The sequence below is a fragment of the Rhamphochromis longiceps genome, linkage group LG23 (assembly GCF_057381845.1).
Source record: "Rhamphochromis longiceps isolate RC_006_pf linkage group LG23, R_longiceps_female_GT1.1, whole genome shotgun sequence".
In the NCBI taxonomy this organism is placed as follows: domain Eukaryota; kingdom Metazoa; phylum Chordata; class Actinopteri; order Cichliformes; family Cichlidae; genus Rhamphochromis; species Rhamphochromis longiceps.
Window position 1 is genome coordinate 43,064,640 of NC_140578.1, and position 19,724 is coordinate 43,084,363.

At 40.2% G+C, this 19,724-nt stretch overlaps 2 protein-coding genes across 2 annotated transcripts; both read right to left on the reverse strand.

The window, feature by feature from the left end:
- Window positions 1-2,751: 2,751 nt before the first annotated feature.
- Window positions 2,752-4,432, reverse strand: LOC146642730 (OX-2 membrane glycoprotein-like; the record flags this gene model as incomplete). The annotated part of the gene is made up of 2 exons (XM_085398752.1): window positions 2,752-3,950; window positions 4,045-4,432. Coding segments are annotated over 2 exons (729 nt in total), but the record flags the coding sequence as incomplete, so codon positions are not given.
- An 11,092-nt stretch (window positions 4,433-15,524) lies between these two features.
- On the reverse strand, window positions 15,525-18,411 carry LOC146642731 (OX-2 membrane glycoprotein-like). Its single transcript, XM_085398137.1, has 5 exons — window positions 18,216-18,411; window positions 17,703-18,041; window positions 17,254-17,580; window positions 17,002-17,096; window positions 15,525-16,848 (listed from the first exon to the last, which is right to left on the reverse strand). Exons 1-5 carry the CDS (start codon window positions 18,268-18,270, stop codon window positions 16,819-16,821), a joined length of 846 nt encoding a protein of 281 aa, XP_085254263.1. The 5' UTR covers window positions 18,271-18,411; the 3' UTR covers window positions 15,525-16,818.
- Window positions 18,412-19,724: the final 1,313 nt, after the last annotated feature.

A 19,724-nucleotide genomic window follows, 5' to 3' on the forward strand; every position in this document is an offset into this window, starting at 1 on the left:
CTCCAAGTTACAGAGAAGAGGAACCATCTGGGGTGAACTTGTGCACTTGGTATTGGCTGTCATGGTCCCTGTGCCTCTCCGGCTCGCTCATGTTGGCCACAGGTTTGTTTTGTTTTCTCTCCTGCTTCCCTGGGTGGAGCTCATTGTGGGCTCTCACCCTTGGCCCACGCATCTGTGGTGATTTCTACACCTGTTGCTGATCAGGCGGCGTCCCCCTTGCCTATTTAACGCTGCGGCACGGAGTATTCGGCACTGGAATGTTGAACCTCCCATGTTCGTGCTCTCAGCTCTCCTAAGACAAACTCTCTCAGTGTTGTGTGGCGTATTGATCTAATTGGACTCTTTGTGTTTAGATCTCCCCGGAACTGGTGGCAGACCCTGACCTGTGATCCCTGTGTGTGTCAACATAAGTGGAAATTGGAGCGAGAGTGGCTGTGGAGAAGCGAGTGTGCGTAAGAAGAGGAGTGGCAGAGTTTGGGCCGAGTGGAGAGCGAGTGTGGATTCCTTCCCCTGGAGCCCTGAAGCCCTGCCCCATTCACTGTATATACACATCACTGTGGTTTCCCTCTGTGTTAATAAATTGTCAACCCTTTGCTTGCCAGAACGCTGCCTGCGTCTGAATCCATCTGTTAGGCCTGACATTGGATACCTGGAAATCAGTGAAGGGACCATTAATGCTTAAACTTGTACACAGGTTTGAGAGCAACCACCCAAAAGCTTCTGCTAATAAACACTAGTCTGTGTTTGTGATGCAAATGTTTCTGGCTGTGTTAACAAACATTTACCGTACTTTCTGGACCATAAGCCGCTACTTTTTCCCTAGGTTTTGAGCCATGAGGCTTATACAAAGGTGCGGCTATTCTGTGGATTTTTCTTCCACCACTAGGGGGACTCTAACCAGAATTAGAATAAAAAACAAGATAGATGAAAAATCAATGCAAAGAAGAATACACTACTTTTTCTTTAGCAGATAGAACACGCACAACAAATTACCAACTGGTAATTATTTTCAAATCCTCGCCCCTTCATCATGGAAACCACACGAAGAAGTTCGTATGATGCAAGTTTTAAGTTGAAGGCCATCGATCTTGCTATCCAGGAGGGAAACCGCGCTGCTGCACGCAAGCTTAGCGTCAATGAGTCTATGGTGAGACGTTGGAGGCGGCAGCGGGAAGAGCTCATGCAATGCCAAAAGTCGAGAAAAGCTTTCAGAGGACATAAAAGCAGGTGGCCTGAACTTGAAAATGTCCTGGAGGAATGGGTGAAGACACTGAGAGCAGGTGGCCGAGGTGTATCCACTGTACAGATCCGACTGAAAGCCAAAACAATCGCCCGCGAAATGAATATTAAAGATTTCAAAGGTGGGCCGTCATGGTGTTTCAGATTTATGAAACGTAAAAACCTGTCCGTCAGGGCACGGACCACTCTCTGTCAGCAACTCCCCCCTGACTATCAGGAAAAAGTTGAAAACTTCCACAAATTCGTTGAAAAAAAGATACAAGAAAACTCCATCGGACCAGACGACATAATCAATATGGATGAAGTACCTTTAACATTTGATCTGCCTCTGACCAGGACCGTTAACAAGACAGGTGCATCATCCGTGTTGTTGAAAACAACAGGCCATGAGAGGACGCACTTCACCTGCATTCTGGCATGCACGGCATCCGGACAAAAACTTCAACCAATGGTGATTTTTAAGCGCATAACTATGCCGAAAGAACAACTCCTGAAAGGCATAGTGGTCAAAGTTAACACCAAAGGGTGGATGATAGAAGGTCTAATGAAGGAATGGTTAACGGAGTGCTATGGGAAGCGCCCGGGAGGATTTTTTCACCGGAAAAAAGCACTGCTTGTTTTGGATAGCATGAGGGCCCACATCACAGATTCTGTGAAAGCAGCGATCAAGAAAACAAACTCCATTCCAGCTGTGATTCCTGGAGGTACAACAAAGTTTTTGCAGCCACTTGACATCAGTGTAAATCGGGCATTTAAAGCTGCACTACGGGTTGAGTGGGAGACTTGGATGACAAGCGGTGAAAAGTCATTCACAAAAACTGGCCGCATGCGAAAAGCATCCTTTTCTGATGTCTGTCAGTGGATCCTAACAGCGTGGAGTGCTGTGAAAGAATCCACCATCACCAATGGGTTCCGAAAGGCTGGACTGCTGCGCGAAGAGAGCGGCGCACCTTCAGAGCCAACTTCACCGGAGGATGACAGTGACACGGAGAGCGAGACTGATGGAGACAGATGTGATGAAGCGCTTCTGAGCCTGTTCAACTCCGACACTGAAGAAGACGACTTCATGGGTTTCAGCGAAGATGATTAAAGTGACATGTGGTTTCAAATACAGGAAAAATGGAGGTAAATAAATAGCGGTTATTTTCTCTTGGTTCTGTTACGTTTTAATCAGCAAAGTTGCTGCCGTGTTAAAAGGCATTGTTCGGAAAGAATCTGTTCAGGTACATACTTGTACATTTGCACTACAAGATTGTTCTGTACATGCAGTAAATATCTATTTTTTCATCATAGATATCTGCGGCTTATAGCTGGGTGCGGCTTGTATATCTTTTTTTTTTTAATTTTTTAAAAATAGAGCGGATGCGGCTTATATACAGGTGCGCTCTATTGTCCAGAAAGTACGGTAGTAAGGTGAGTGAGGAATATTAATACTTATTATTAGATCATTAGCAGACTGTAGAACTTGACTGCACGCCAAGGTGGCAGTTCAGCCATTTGATTCATGTTGCAGCAGCTCATGAGTGAATGAACATCGTGTAATAAAAGTACTTCTAGAAGTACATTTTTGCAAAAACGTACATTGTGGAGGAATGTAGGGAAGACACGAGGGAGCCCAATATTTTACTCAAACATTAATCGCTGCATCACACAACTGAACATTCAAAGCGCCAAAACCTAACCCTCTCACTTCCCGTTACACTGGGTACGAGTGGAGCTACCTGGTGGTATGTACTTACATTTATTTAAATTTACTTGAGTAGGGTAGAGTCATGCTAATGACCTAATAATTTTATTCAGGTGTGTTGCAGCAGAGATACATTTAAAAGCTTCAGGACACTGGCTCTCAAGGCCTGGAGTTTGACACCCCTGCTTTACACAAAGATGGGTTAAATCACAGTGCAAAGAATGAATGAATAAATGAAATATAAAAAATAAATAATTATTAAATAGTCTTACACATCAATGTCATTGGTTGACTTTTGAAGTATTTGAATCCTTATTTGGTTCCCTGAGTGAGAGAAGGATTAAAACACTTTAAAATCAGTACTGAAAATATGTGCAGACATTACTAGATAGATTTAGGGTTAGAATCAATAAATCACTATCATGTTAATAAGATAAGACACATTACAAAACGACATACTAGAAAGTGAAAAGGTAACTTTTCTTCAAGCAGCATAGTGGAGCAACAGAAAAAGACAAACCCCAACACCAGCACTGCTGCAGCTATTACAGTGATTGAGGGAAAATCTGTGAAAAAAACAGAAAAAAGTGACGCTGACCAACAATAATACATCACTCATGAAGTACTGAAGTCATTGTTATTAGATCCCAGTCAAATTTACCCAAGTATCATCCGTCTCTAGTCTAGTCTGTGGTATACAGAAAGAGTTTCTCACCACCAACAGATGTTTTTTGGACCTCAGGAATCGTCTCCATCACCTCTCTGTGAGGAGCAGAGAGCACTCGTGCTGCACATCCCACCTGTGTGCTGTGTTTACGTGAACCTGAGAGCACAGCTGTAGTGGTGACAGTGAATGTAGCGTTGGTGTTGGACACACTGACAGTGTTGTACTGTGAGAAGCTGAGGTCTTGTTGTGAGACACTCAGTGTTACAGTGGGAGCAGGTCGACCAGTGGCTGAACAGGAAACAACCCACTCTTCAGTAGAGTTTGACTCTCTGACATCAACAACAGGTTCATGCAGCTCTGTGAAGGATCAGGAAATATGTTATAAGGACCATGTTGTCAAGAATAAACCAGCTTCTGGTGTATTTAATCACATTAAGGTAAAAGTTCTTACCATAGACTTGGAGGCAGGGTCTACCTGTGAAGGAGCCTTCAGGATAAGTGTTAAACAGACAGTGATAGCATCCTTCATCCTGCTCCGTCACATTCCTGATGACTATGGAGCAGTTCTGTAGTTCAGTGTATTTAAACTTGACTTTATCGTTAAAGCCATCATTCACTCTCTGACCATAGTACTTGCTGTAGGTGGCAACATTTGTCTCCACATCACGTGAGATTTTCTGCCATGTGACCTGAACGACGTCTTTAGTGTCCAAGAGCTGACAGCTGAATTCAGCATCTTCTCCCACTGCTGCCAGCACAGTCTGCTGTGTTTGGACCACTGCTGTTAGAGCTGCATGGAGAAAAACATGAGTTAGAGATGTGGAACTGAGAGGTATTGATGGGAAGGATTAAACAATAATTGGGGTCATGGAGTAGTCTGTGTTTTAGGCTCAAACAAATTGACATATGGGTACCACTTAAATGTGATGTAGACTATAAATATAAACCTGACACTCATTGTTTCATACTGTATGTTTCAGGTACATTTTCTATAATCTATAAAAAGTAACACAATTCAGTTAGCTACCAACTAAACAAAGAAAGTCAGATAGATGTACAGATCATGTTTATATTGGTTCTGTTGGTCCATGACCAATTCTGGAGGTCTGTACTGCATTTGAACTTTTTCAACAATTTGGAGGTCTAACCATGATTTAAGCTGGACATCAATATGGCGTTCAACATTAGAACCTTGGACTTGATGTATATTTTTTGGACATCATGTAGATATCTATGACAAGTGCAGGGAATTTAAAGGTTTAATTGAGGTCATATTTTTATTTACAAAATATCAATATTGGGGTTACAAAACAATCCCTTCAGTGGACCAAAAATGAATTATAAAACCCATCACTTCAACATAACCAATACCAGGACTGGTATTGACTGGTAACTCGTGCTACTGTAGAAATTCCCATTGATTTTCTACATTTTCCCAGAGGCCTCCCCTTCTGTGGATTACTGGTATGTTATTTATTAATTTGTGCCTCAATTATTTCAGATCAGTTATTTCACTGGGGAAGCCCTATATTGCCCACTTCCTAATTTCAGCACTGTTTGATCTTTCTCTTTAGCATGTATGTAACTTTGGTTTGTTGAGATTTTGGCATTACTTCTGTCATAAACATTCTCTCTCAGACATAACTGACTAAGATTTCTGTGGTTACCCAGAACATTTTAATAGACTTTTTGTAATCAATCAAGTCTTCAAGCCCTTCTTTTTAAAATAGTGTATAAACCGTATGTATGTGTGAAAGACTGTTAATGTTTTGATAAATTGTTTATTTTAGAACAATTGGTGAGTGTGTTTAGCCACTTCACACTACTACACTTTGCTCTAAACTATATTCCTTCTCTGAACAGTATATATGTGAATGGACTGACGGATCTTTTAATTTCAAATGTTAAATAATTGTCAGTAAACTACTTATGACCTGAACTCCGTCTCTGTCTAATGGAAATGAGTGCCTTCTTGTTTTTAACTACATTGGGGTTGTGAAACGTCTTTTACATTGTAGGCCACATACAACCCAATTTTTGTTAATTTACCAACCATACATACATAACACACAAACATGTGGTTTATCTATTGCTTTCATCGTAATATGAATAGGCATGGGGCAACCTTTAACAAAACAGTCTAAAGCTGTTTTCACACAGCTCTCAAAACAGTCTCATTAATCTGAATGATGAACAACTCAACACAGAAAGTTGATTTTGTTCTTTTTTATTAGGCTGAGTGTTCAGTGGGAGAAACGTTTTGTCACTCATTCAAACAAAATCTAAACTCTTCAGTAATTGTATCTCCCTCTAATTCTGTCTAAAGACAATCTCTTTGTCACTTCAGAGAAAAGTTCTCACATTTTAGGATCAATTTTTAATTATTACGAGTGAAGGTTCTTGTTTTCTTTTTTTTTTCTCTTGTCACAATAAATAACTTTGAAAAACAAAAACAACAATACGGAATAAAACTTACCTTTTGAAAAGGCCATAAAAAGAAAAAACAAACACAGAATCCCACAGTTTGACATGGTGCACGTCTCTGTGTCCCCACTGGCTATTGTACCACGTATTGAAACAACGTCGTACAATAGCCAAATTATTGAAAACTCAAATGTCCACGAAGGAAGGAAGAATCTCCCTTCCTTGTGGGACATTCCAAGGCGTGTTAGAATGATCAACTGTACCAAGTAAAGTACAAAAACTTCCCAGTGCAGAGTTTCATCAGTGTTTTAATCAGCAAACTCAATCATTTTTTTCTGCATTTTGAAAATTCAGTAAAGCTGTAGGTGTCAACATTTGTCTCCACATCTTGTAAGATTTTCTGCCATGTGACCTGAAGGATGTATTTAGTCTCCGAGAGCTGACAGCTGAATTCAGCATCTTCTCCCACTGCAACCAGCACAGTCTGCTGTGCTTGTATCACTGTTGTTAGAGCTGCACAAACAAAATAAGAGGCTTTCATAGTCCGTGTTTTATGTTTCATTTAAAAAAACAACAACAACTACATAACAGAATTCAGTGAGGTACATACTGAACTTACAGGACAGAAACAAAGTACCAATCCTATTGCAGTAGTATATCTCCAGTAACAATACCAGCATTGGTATCAATACTATTGATAACTGCATCAATCTGCCCACCTCTAACTCGTGCTATTGTAGAAATTCCCTGTGAACTTATACATTTTCTCAGAAGCCTTCCCTCCGCGCATTACTGGTATGTTATTTATTATTTTGTGCTCCAAGTTCAGTTATTTCACTGGGGAAGCCCCGTAATGCCCACTTCTTCATTTCAGTACTGTTTGATCTTTCCCTTTAACATGTATGTAACTTTGGCTTGTTGAGATTTTAGCATTACTTCTGTCACCAACATTTTAATGCTATCTTTACTCTGTTATAATCATCTCTCTGTCTCAGGCATAACTGACTGAGATTTCTTTGGAAAAGTTCTCACATTTATGACCTTTTTAGGAGCTTCTTGTTTTGTTTTGTTTTCCTGTCACAATAAATAACTTAAAAAACCAAAAATGACAATATGGAATAAAACTTACCTTTTCAAGAGGCCATTAGAAAAACTAACAAATGTATAATCCCACAGTCTGACATGTTGCACCATTTGCCATGTCTGTCCCCTCACTGGCTATTATACAATGCATAGAAACAAATTAGAGAATTTCACTTAGTCCCTTCCTTGTGGAAATTCCCAGCTGTGAAATAAACACAAAGTAAAGTACAAAAACTTCCCAGTGCAGTAGAGTGTCATCTGTGCATTCCTTGCAGGGCTGAAATCTTTTAATCATCCATCTAAATCGTTATTTTTCTGCATTTTGAGAATTCAGTAAAGCCTCTTCGTCGCTTGGTAATTTTTATTTTTTAGTACCTGCTACTCGTATCAGAAGCTAAGTTGCTCTTGAATGAATAAGTCACATAAATAATATATTTAAAAATAAATAAATAAATATGTATGTAGTTAATTCTCTGCCCCCTTTAATGGGTCGCCAAAGCAGATCACCTGCCTGAATTTCACCCCATCCATCCTCTGCCACACCAACCCTCTGCATGTCCTTTACTACATCCATGTATCTTCTCTGAGGTCTTCCTCTTTTCCTCCTTCCAGGCAGCTTCAGCTCCAACACATTCACCCTCCCTCCTCTGCTCATGTCAAAAAGAACATAAAGTCACGTGTCTGACCACCACCATCAGTTTCAGCTCTCTGCTCTTCTGCTCTTTCACATAGTTACAGATATGGCTGACCTCTCAGGTGGAGGCAGTATTCATCCATAGGAGAGTTGCTTTACTACCAACTAATACACCATGTATGTTAGATGGGCAGAAAAATGGCATCCAAGAAAGTAACAAGTTCTAATAGTGACCAGTAGAAAACCACCACACTCACACTGAAAATAAGGTGCACAAGATTTATTTTTCCTCCAAGGCCCAAAGCTGCCCAAATTATTAGCCTGGTTACAAACAGGAAAAGGTGGTCACTAAGAAGAACAAGCAGCCAAGCACATACAAATTTTGCATCTTCCCGAGAAAGACTTTCCAACCACCTTATCAGACCTTGTGTTGTTAGAGAATGGGTTTCCACACCAGATCCTGGGAGTTCAACTCTCAAGCTCTTCTTCTTCAAGTCTTGAACTCCTCTCATTGGTTACCTGCGAATTCCAGAATAGGGTGTTGCTCCTTGAACTCAGCACACCAAAAGTTTCCAATCCAGTCTTTTTATCACAACAAGTCCACATAAATCCTGATTAAAACGAGTCCTCCCTCCAGTGTCATTTGATTATTTTAAAAGGAAAAGCTTCCAGGCCAGGTTAAAACGATTTTCCTTTGAAATGTTCATTTCTCTAACTGGAGTCTCCAATTTTAACTGGCTTCCCTTCTGCAACTGTGACCTTTCGATCCATCTGTATAAATCTGTAAATAGTCACTGTACCACTCTATTATAAAATTCTTGACAAATATCTGTTGTAATTCTTCTATTCTTAATACTTAATAAATGGTAAAGCATTTAATACTTTAAATGTTCTAGCTCTATTATCCCCAACCCACCCAAAACTATTTTTAAAATCTTTTCTCTTTCCCAACAATTCTCTAACACTTTCTTAACAGGATGACTTTTATTATGACCTGTATCCAATTGTTAACTATTAACTAGTTGTCTTCTAATATATAGTGGACTTTCTTCTGATTCTACTTGTAAAGCACACATTGGCATTGTTTTAACTGCCCTTAAGCAAAGTCTCAGTGCTTGAGCTTGGATAACATCCAAATTTTTTAGCCAATTTTTATCCACTGACCCATATACTACATGTCCAAAATCTATTCTTGAGCAAATTAACGTGACAGACCATTTGTCAACCCTGCTAAACATGTTATAATATTAAGTACCTTTTTACTTTTCCCCATAATGTGCTCTGTGATTTTTTTCAAGTTAATATCTTATTAAAAACTACACCCAAAAAATAGATTGTTTATTAATCTGTATCATCTTCATAATCATATCATCTTCCAGACCTAAAAGAGGATCCATTGTCATCTACTTCTACAATAAATGGCTTATGGCTCTCTGGGTGAATCAGAACTGGAGCAGATGAAAACAAGTCTTTGAGTTTGGCAAAAGCTCTATCAGCTTCGTGAGACCAGGTGAAGGGGAGCTTTGTGGAGTTAAGTCGTGTGAGTGTGCTGCTGCTACCTGACTGTAGTTGTGGATGAAGCACCGGTAGAAGTTAGCTATACAGCGGTCCCTCGTTTATCGCAGTAGTTACGTTCTAAAACCAACCCGCGATAGGTGAAATATAGAAAGTAGCTAACTTAATTTGGCTGTAAAACCCCTCACTGCACACTTTATACACTTTTCTCCGACAGGCTCGAACATTTCCACACTTCTCTCTCTTGTTTAAACACTCTCAAAGTTCAAAATTTCGTAGAAAAATAACTCCAGTATTACAAAATAAAGCCAAAGGCACCCGCAGTGGCCTTTGACAATGCAAAACGTTCCATCGACTTTTTGACAATAGGACATACATGACAATAAGAATAAAATGTGTAGCTGCTTCAGTGTTTCTGTCAATTTGTGCAGATCTTGACTCGTCAGTAATGTTTGTAGGCTGAGTGCATTTTAAAAACAATTTGTGCAAACTGCACTACAAGGTGGAATATTTGCAAAATCAAGATTACCTCATGATATTTTGTCTCAAAAATTAACCCTATGAATATGTCAGTGCCATTAGAATGTAATTATTGTCTCACCAACATTTTAACATTAGACATGTAATTTTAACAGCCTCTGTAAACTAATATCCTGGCTTGCTCGAGGCTGCCGATTTCTCTGACACTTTCAATCAAAATACAATTTCAGACTGATGTGGGCCAAAGCCTAGCATAGCCTGTAACGTTATTATGAGGGACAAATTTTACGAGTTAACTTGGCTTTAAGTGACTTACAGGTTTCTTTGAAAAATACTTTCTTATATCCAGGTTCTTCCTTTTTGCTGCCGTCCTCCTCTCCTCCTTGCGCGGACCTGCAAGGAGGAGAGGAGCTTGCCGCTGCTAAAACTAAACAGAGCTCCCTGAAAAAGAGGCAAAGCCCAACAGGAACTGTTGTGTTTCTCCATTACCCTTTTTCTTAAGAGACTGTCAATACAAAGCATAAGAGAGGTTAACTCTTCAAAGGTCATAGTCTCATCCCGAGAAGCGAGTGAATCCCTCTTAGTCTGAATTAGTATTTGAATGTATACTCCTGCAATGCTCGATCCAGCCAACCCACCTCTGCTGCAGCTGACCATAAATTTTTGAGGTAATCCGCCGCACTTCTTTTTCTTTTGTCCCTAGCTGGGGATTGGCAGGGGAGGTTGTCAACAAAGCCAATACGTCACTGTGGGTGCAGTAGGGTTTCCATCTTGATCAATGATGCACTTCCAGGCCTTGTGGTCTCTAGCCTTCACCTTTGCTTGCTCGAGGGTTAGATGTCGTTGTTTAAGATCGTCTCCAATTTGCTTGATCCAAGTCTTCTTGAGCGCATCATGCTTGATTCTCCAGTGAGCGGGGTTCTACTGCATCAAAAGGTGATATGGTAGGCAATGGTTGCTTATGTGGCAGATGTGGCCAAACCATTGCAGTGGTTGCTTCCTAATCAGCTCTTCCATTGAGGGCTGCTGGTGACATTGGCTACGTATCACGCTGTTGCTGAGACGATCACGGAGGGACACTCCCAGAATCTGACGCAAACAGCACATTTGGAAGACCTCGAGCTTAATCCGCCATCCTTAATCCGCCAGTCTTCTTTAATTCCTCCAAAAACTCATCACACGAGCAGAACTGGAGTGGACGAGAAGAGAGATAAGCCTGAGCCCATAACAGAGGTTCTACCCTGCAGTGTTCCAATCAGGTAGGAAACTTTGGTGGTTTCATTGGGAAACGATCAGGGAGAGCAGCTGAATACAAATCCCCCACAACTACCCGGCTCCCTGCAAAAGGATCATTACACATGCCAAAAGGCATAACCGTGTACTGCAGGAAGTGGTCGAGCATTACAAAAGCTGAAATTATAATTCACGTTGGCAGTAATGACACCCGTTTATGTCAATCGGAAGTCACTAAAATCAGTCTTGAATTGGTGTGCAACTTTGCCAAAATAATGTCGGACTCTGTAGTTTTCTCTGGTTTCCTCCCCAGTCGGACCAGTAGTGACATGTTTAGCCGCATGTTCTCCTTAAATTGCTGCCTGTCTGAGTGGTGTCCAAAAAACAATGTGGGCTTCATAGATAATTGGGAAACCTTCTGGAGGAAACCGGGTCTTGTTAAGAGAGATGGCATCCATCCCAGCTGGATGGAGCAGCTCTCATTTTTAGAAATCTCAAAGTCTGGCCAAATTATTAAATCCCACAAAATGTGACTATTCAGAGTTGGGACCAGGAAGCAGAGCTGCAGTCTTACACACCTCTCTGCAGCTTCTCTTGCCCCCAAAATCCAATCTCCTTAGATTGGAGATCTATGGCATATATTTAGGGCTGGATCGCATCACCCTGAATCCTCCCTTAGTTATGCTGCAATAGATGTAGGCTGCTGGGGGATTCCCATGATGCATTCAGTATTTCCTTTTCAGCCACCTTTCTCACCCAACATGTGTTAATAGACCTCTCTGCAGTGAATCACACTTTTTATTAATCTCTGTCTCTCTTCCACAGCATGTCTTTTGTCCTGTCTTCCTTCTCTCACCCCAACCGGTCGCAGCAGATGGCCCCGCCCCTCCCTGAACCTGGTTCTGCCGGAGGTTTCTTCCTGTTAAAAGGGAGTTTTTCCTTCCCACTGTTGCCAAAGTGCTTGCTCATAGGGGGTCATATGATTGTTGGGTTTTTTTCTCTAAATGTGTTATTTTAGGGTCTACCTTACATTATAAAGTGCCTTGAGGCGACGGTTGTTATGGGGCTATATAAATAAAACTGAATTGAATTGAATTGACATTTCAGATGCTTCCCACACTGTGGCACAGTTGAAGGTTCACGAGAGTTATACAACTTCATCATGTTGACGTGACACAACCGAGTAGGACGTCTACGATCTGGGGTTTGAATAATGTAGTTGGTCTTGCTGAGCTTTTTCTCTACAACATAAGGACCAGAGAATTTAACAGAAACGTAGCTACTAGATGTCTGGGATTCTGGAGAGAAAGGCTTAAAGCGAGTCAGGGTTTGGGAAGCTGCGTCTGGCTTGACCTGGGCACCCGGAGGTGTTTTAAGTAGAGCTTGTTCTTCAGTTCAATCTGGAGAGAAAGGATAAGCAGAGCCTCCGGGGGGAGCTAGAGAGTCTTGAAAAGGGACCTCAGTCAGGTTTTTCTTTCTGATCATATATAGACTGTTTAAAATCTTGACCATTTGACAAAAAACTTGCATTCCACTGTAGGATTAATATGGTTATAAAAATTAACCACCACATTATCCCTCTTGACTTGCATAACTACTTAGTTCACCCCTTATGTCCTCCCAAATGATGTTCTTCATATCTAAACTATGACATGAATCCTCTCAGTCTTGGACTTCACATCTGATGTTCCATGTATTACTTTCACAATGAATGTCACCATCATCTTCTTCTCTTCCTCTAGTTTCCTTTCACCCATTTCCATTACTCTTTCTATCACTTGTTTCTCCCCTAACCTGGGTTTCCTAATCTGTCTCTCTTGCTCAACCATTTTACATACCTCTACAAATGTCGCTTTCTTTTTTCATATTGACATTTAAGGGCACTCCTTGCTCCTTTACTTCCATTAGTTCTCCTTTCCCCTACTCTTATAGTATTTTTCACGTTAACTTTGCACACACCCAAAAGTTTTCTTGCTTTTTCCACCTGCACTTCTATGTTACAACCAATCAGTAGATTTCCATTTCTGAGTATCTTAGCATATGTGATTTCTCCAACTTGCAGACCTGTACAGGCCTTCGACCGACTCTCCTGCTAATCTCACTCACTAAATCCACTAAGGTAGGTCCTCCTTGGGCTCTCACACTCTGGGGCCTCTGGATGTCTGGGGCCTGGATCTCCTCCATGCCTGCTTCATGCCCTGGGGGACGGGGCTATGGCTTGCTACATCCTCTAGCAGACCATTACATGTGGAAACCATTTGAATACAAGCGCGCTGATCCACACAGGTGTGCACACGGATGTTCACTGCTCGTAGACTTAAATTACACCTTTCTTGGCTGCTACTTCAAAGCACATTGTGCGCTGTCTGTCCTGTGTGCTGCACAACAACATTGAATTTTTAGTATTTACTGCTGTTTACACTTAGCTAGATTAATGCGATGGTGTTGTGTTTAGTATGTTGCTTTGTTTTTTTTGTTTTTTTTGCTTGTTTTCTATTCTTCTCCTCTCAACAGGTGATCCAGGAGATTTTTTTTCTCTCTCCCTTTCCTATCCCTCACTCATGTCTGTCCCGTCTGTAACATCTGAAAATAAAATATAATAAATAATAAAAACAAAGGTCGATCAAATGGACCAATACGGCAATGCCAGGATGATCCATTTGGCAAAGTAAATCCATTGGGTATCCTTGTTGGTCTTCAGACAACAATTCTGATGGCTAAAGGACCAAATGGGACAGGCAAAAAAAAAAAAAAAAATCCACTTAGGTACTCCTGAAATCCAAACACACACTAACTCCAACAACCACACCATACATGTTGAAAGCACACAGCTCTCCAAACCTCCACTCCTCAACCTCATGTGTCTCTCCCCCCTTTCCCCCATAACCTGTTTTCTCTCCCCTTTATAGAGAAGGGCTCAAATCATCACCAGTCAACTACTCCCTTTACTCAACTCCAAATAGCTGCCAACTGGACTAGAGAAGAATCTCCACTCTCACATGGGTGTGGTCCACATCTCACACAAGTAAGAGATTTACTCAATTATTCCACCACGCCACATTCTGCAACATGTAAACCTGAATTCTGTGTAACAGCCGAGAAGTATGAAGTGGAAGAACACAATGCTCCTTTTACCATCAGATCATACGAGTATTGAATTTAGACTTCAACTGTGACACGTGAGTAAATGCGCTTTTGTTTTCTTGTAATACAATATTGTGTAATGAAAGATTCAGATTTAATTTAAGACACTTCTGATCTTTCTGAAGAAGAAAAAACAACTAAATAAAAGTGGTTTGAGGTGTAATAAATCTATCTTTATTGAGGTCATCTGCGATAATAACACCCCGATTAATTAACACTTTACACCAGCAAAATAGCAAGTAAGAGTGGTAATGCTGGGCAACAAAGCAACAAGGAAAGTCAAAGAGGGACCTGGGAGCATACAGTCTAGAACAGGGGTCGGCAACCTGCGGTTCCAGAGCCGCATGCAGCTCTTTAGTCCTTATACAAGTATTTAACTGAAGTGTATTTTATTTGTGTTAGTTCTTTTAAAAATTGTAATTCTAAATTGAAAGATTATTGCGATCTTGAAATATAAAAATAAAATTATATTTTATTATTTTTCGTCACTCAAAATAAGCGTCACACTTGTGGAAGCCGGTATACCTGCCGTGCATTTATCGAGACTTTCAACTCCAGGTAGGCCAAGTATGGAGAAATGTGAAAAAAGAAAAATATCAGAAGAAAATAGAACATTTAATGATGCCTGGGCAGATTCATTTGCATTTACTTCTGAGGAGGGCAGCCTACCAGTATGCCTAATATGTGGATTGCCGATCTTCGGATCCAGATACGTATGTGACGTTGTACGTGAGCAGCTGTTCTCCACCATGAACTATGTTAAAAACAAACACCGCTCACGCCTCACAGACGAGAGCTTACAGTCCTGTAAAGATGAAAGTGACTTTGTACAGCCCCGATTTGCAGGTGCTGTTTGCAGAGGTTCAGGAGCAGAAGCAATTTTTTAGTAGCATAGTGCTTTTTAAAAAAAAAATTAAAATTCAGATCAAGGCTACTTCTTTGTTCATTGTATGTAGTTTCACTTCCCCTGTCACGTCATTAGTCAGTCAGCCGTTTCCCCATGTGTCCTCTCTTCCCGTGATCACCTCCTGTGTACATTTATGCCCACTATATGTTTTTGTCAGGTCGTCTGTTATCTCCCCCATAGTCACAGACAAACTGTTTCCTAGTTTTCTTAGTTTTTCTAGGGTCCATGTTTTTCACGTGCCATCATCCAAATAAAAGATTGCTTTTTGTTAAAACCTGCTAATCCTCTTCAAACTCTGCTTCTAGGTCCGTTCAACAAAACACACTGGCGTACCTTGCTGTGATGTGATAGTTCAGCTTTTTAATTCACTGAAAAGAGACCTTAGACTGGGTGTCTTTCTTTTTTGTTATAATTTTTTAAAAGTTCGAAATGTATTCCTTACATACATAAAATTAAATTTTCTCTATAGCACTTCATGGATTTAACAAGCAACACACTATAGTTGTTTATACAAAGCATAAAGAAAAAAAAACAATTTATAGAGTGTTATCTTCATGTTAGATGTCAACACAGTATTTGCGGCCCCCAGTGTTTTCTTTTCCGTGGAAACCAAATCCAGTGACTCTGTGGGTGTTCAAAGTTGCTGACCCCTGGTCTAGAATAATTATAAAAAGACAGAATAAATAAATTAAAAAAAAGTAGACGTGGGAACAGTCTTTATATAATCTTTATTAGTAATTTAGTCCCGATTTGTCTCTAATATTTCTGCATAAGATCTATTGTTTTATTCTGGCTCTTTACAATTTTTTTGTTATATTGCGCATTAAAATAAATCATTATGATAGTCCTACTTTGTCAGGCTATATTTCCCTAAGAGGACCTTCACATAAAAGGCAAGAACAGCAATGCTGCACCCCAAACCCAGGAAGTATCTCACACAGCACGCAGGATTGAAAAGCCCTATTGATAATGTGCAAAAACTACAACATTACATTACATGCTGTACTCCAGTGTGACTTTCACATCAAGACAGGGACACAGATAAACACAAATCCTGTATAAAACGTACAAATATGAGAAATATGAACATTATAAAAAGAAAATCAACACTGAGCACAGCACAGCACTTAAGTGTAAAATGCTTTAATGTATTCACAGCCATAAAGTAGAGCCAAAATTATAACCCAGGCTGTTTATGAAAAGGTGACACTATTCGGTTTTTAGCAGGTATGAGAGACTGAAGAAGGGTTAACTAGAGTTTTGAGGGTTTGACCTCAAAAAATTGAACTAACAGGAAGAGAAAATAAAAAACGGAGGTTTTCATGTGACTGGAAGTACAAGGCTGTGCTTTCTATGTGGTCATTATGTTTAGAAACAGGAAGTGTAATGTGATTCACACTGAAAGACTGAAGAGGAGGGGTGCTATGTGATCACCAGATTTTTTTTTTATTACTTAATGAACTAAAACGAAAAGACACACGTTACAGTGGATGTTTTGCTTTTTGAGAGGGCCAGTTTGGTGATCACATCTTCTAAGATAAAAAGTGCTGTGAGGCGACTGTTGTTGTGATTTGGCGCTATATAAATAAAATTGAATTGAATTGAATTTCCTATATAATTCATGAGCTCTTTCAATGGTTTCATCTCTCTATACAATCAAAAATAGTAAAACACTGTTAGACTAGCCTGTGAGGATTTAGCATACACACACAAATGATAGCTGATAGCATCACACGGTTGCTGAAGATTTGTCTGCTCCACACAAAGAATGACAATCTCCTGTTCCAGTACATCTCACAGCTGCTCTAAAGGACTGAGGTCCTGGATTTGGAGACCTGCGGATTTAAACAGTTTAAAGTCAGCGCTGCAGATATTTACAGATATTACTGGATATATGTGGATGTAGACTCTTGGAGTCAATTCATATAATTCTTTTAATAGGAAGAGCCACATAAAAGGCATATATTAAGTCAGAAGAAAAACGTTACCACTTTTTCTTCAAGCAGGAGTGCGATGAGAGCAGCTACTAAAGCAAAAACTATCAGTCCTGCTATTGTAGCTATTACAATCACTGAGGTGGAATCTGTGAGAAAAGCAGGAACAATGTTACAGTGGACAACGCTAATACATCAATTATAGATCACAGGGAAATGTAGGCCTATTGAAGTCATTGTTATTAGATGCAAATTCACTCAGATATCATCACTTTATAAATCTGTGACTTTGAAAGAGTTTCTCACCATTATAATCAGCAGTAGCAGCAGCAAACACCTGCTGGACCTCAGGAATCATCACCATCACCTCTCTGTGAGGAGCAGAGAGCACTCGTGCTGCACATCCCACCTGTGTGCTGTGTTTACATGAACCTGAGAGCACAGCTGTAGTGGTGACAGTGAATGTAGCGTTGGTGTTGGACACACTGACAGTGTTGTACTGTGAGAAGCTGAGGTCTTGTTGTGAGACACTGAGTGTTACAGTGGGAGCAGGTCGACCAGTGGCTGAACAGGAAACAACCCACTCTTCAGTAGAGTTTGACTCTCTGACATCAACAACAGGTTCATGCAGCTCTGTGAAGGATCAGGAGATATTGCGAAGACTACATTGTCAAGAAGAAACCAGCTTCTGACGCATTTCATAGTAGCTTTATTTGATTGAGTCTAATCTGCTTGAAGAAAGTAAAAGTTCTTACCATAGACTTGGAGGCAGGTTCTACCAGTGAAGAAGCCTTCAGGGTGAGTGATAAACAGACAGTGATAGCAGCCTTTATCCTGCTCCGTCACATTCCTGATGACTATGGAGCAGTTCTGTAGTCCAGTGTATTTAAACTTGACTTTATCGTTAAAGCCATCATTCACTCTCTGACCATAGTACTTGCTGTAGGTGGCAACATTTGTCTCCACATCATGTGAGATTTTCTGCCATGTGACCTGAAGGACGTCTTTAGTGTCCAAGAGCTGACAGCTGAATTCAGCATCTTCTCCCACTGCTGCCAGCACAGTCTGCTGTGTTTGGATCACTGCTGTTAGAGCTGCATGGAGAAAATAAATGAACGGTTAGATGTGAGAATGAGGAAATATTAGTCAGTGAAAGAAGCAGCTTTTCTTAGCTTATCTTTTTATCCTTATCCTGACATGAAGTCAAACATTAACATGATAAAAAAAACAATCAGCATCAAAGAGAAACACTGGTTACTGTTTCCTACCTTTTGGAAGGACTCCACAGACAAAAAGTAGATAGACAAGCACACAATATGTCATTGCTGTTATAAAGTGTCAAAGTTTGAGATGAACCCGAGAGCTCTGTGGATATAAAAAGATGTCAGGTTTGTATTGAATAAATATATGCATGTACTACACAGAATTCTGTGCAGACATACAACACAATGACTGGCGAGTTTTAAAAACACAACTTCAATTAAAGAAGATACTTCTGTTTTCATGGTTTTCTTTCTGCTTTTTCTCAGGGCTTCTGTAAAAAAAAAGTTAAGTATGAAGTTTCAAATTACAACGGCCACAAAAAAGTGGAAGTGAAAACGTTGCTATTTGCATTTCTCGCATTCCTCATCTGAATCAGATCCTCAAGACAAGATTACAAATAACAACACCTCCGCTTCGCTGGAATCCTTATTTCAGTGTCTCTGCGAAGTTAAGATCTGGATGGCCTCAAATTTCTCGTGATCATCTTGTGATCATCTTTGGACCAAGCTGCAATTCTAGTACCCCGGATCTCGACCTGCGCAGTTTAGCACCTTTTGTTAAACTGCATGCAAAAAATTTGGGGGTTATACGAGATAGTAAGTTTACCTTTGAGAAACAAATTGACTCTGTTGTATAGTCGTCCTTTTTTAAAATTGAGGCTCTTATCCAAGGTGAAATCCTTTTTATCTTTTAAAAACCTAGAACGAGCAATTCACGCTTTTATCTTATCTCAACTGGACTACTGTAATTCTCTATATGTAGGTGTTAGCCAGTCTTGTCTAGCACGGCTCCAGCTGGTCCAGAATGCTGCAGCTCGTCTCCTGACACGTTCAAAGAGACACGAGCATATTTCCCCAGTGCTCGCCTCACTTCACTGGCTCCCAGGCCGCTTTAGAATTAAATACAACATTTTGTTGTTGACTTACAAAGCACTGAACGGTCCGGCTCCAGAACATCTGTCTGACTTACTGCAGCCATATATACCCCCTAGAGATCTAAGATCAAGTGATCTCTCGCTCTTGGCCACTTTTAAGTCGAGGCTGGTCCACAGAGGTTACTGGGAATTTGTGTTTGTGGCAACGAAAATGTGGAATGATTTACCTCTCCACATTAGAAAGGACCCGACCATCAGTCTTTTCAAATCCCATCTTAAAACACATTTATTCTCACTGGTTTTCGACACCGCATGAGAGTTACCTGTCTGTCCACCTAATCATCTTTTATCAGGTATTTGTTATTTATGTTATTTGTTACTGTGTAAACTTTTTCCCTTCTTTGTACAGGTCAACATTTTGTTGTTATTATATGTGCTATATAAATAAAGTAAAGTAAAAGTAAAACCTCAGTAAATAAGTTTTTAACAGGAATGCATGGAAAAAAATTCAAATAAAGTATTCATCCCATCAGGTATGAACTGGTTTTATCTGAACTGCACACACTCAGACTCTCAAATGACAAACCTGGTTTTAAAGCCTGAGAAGATGAAATGTATTAATGTAAATCAAAATGCAATT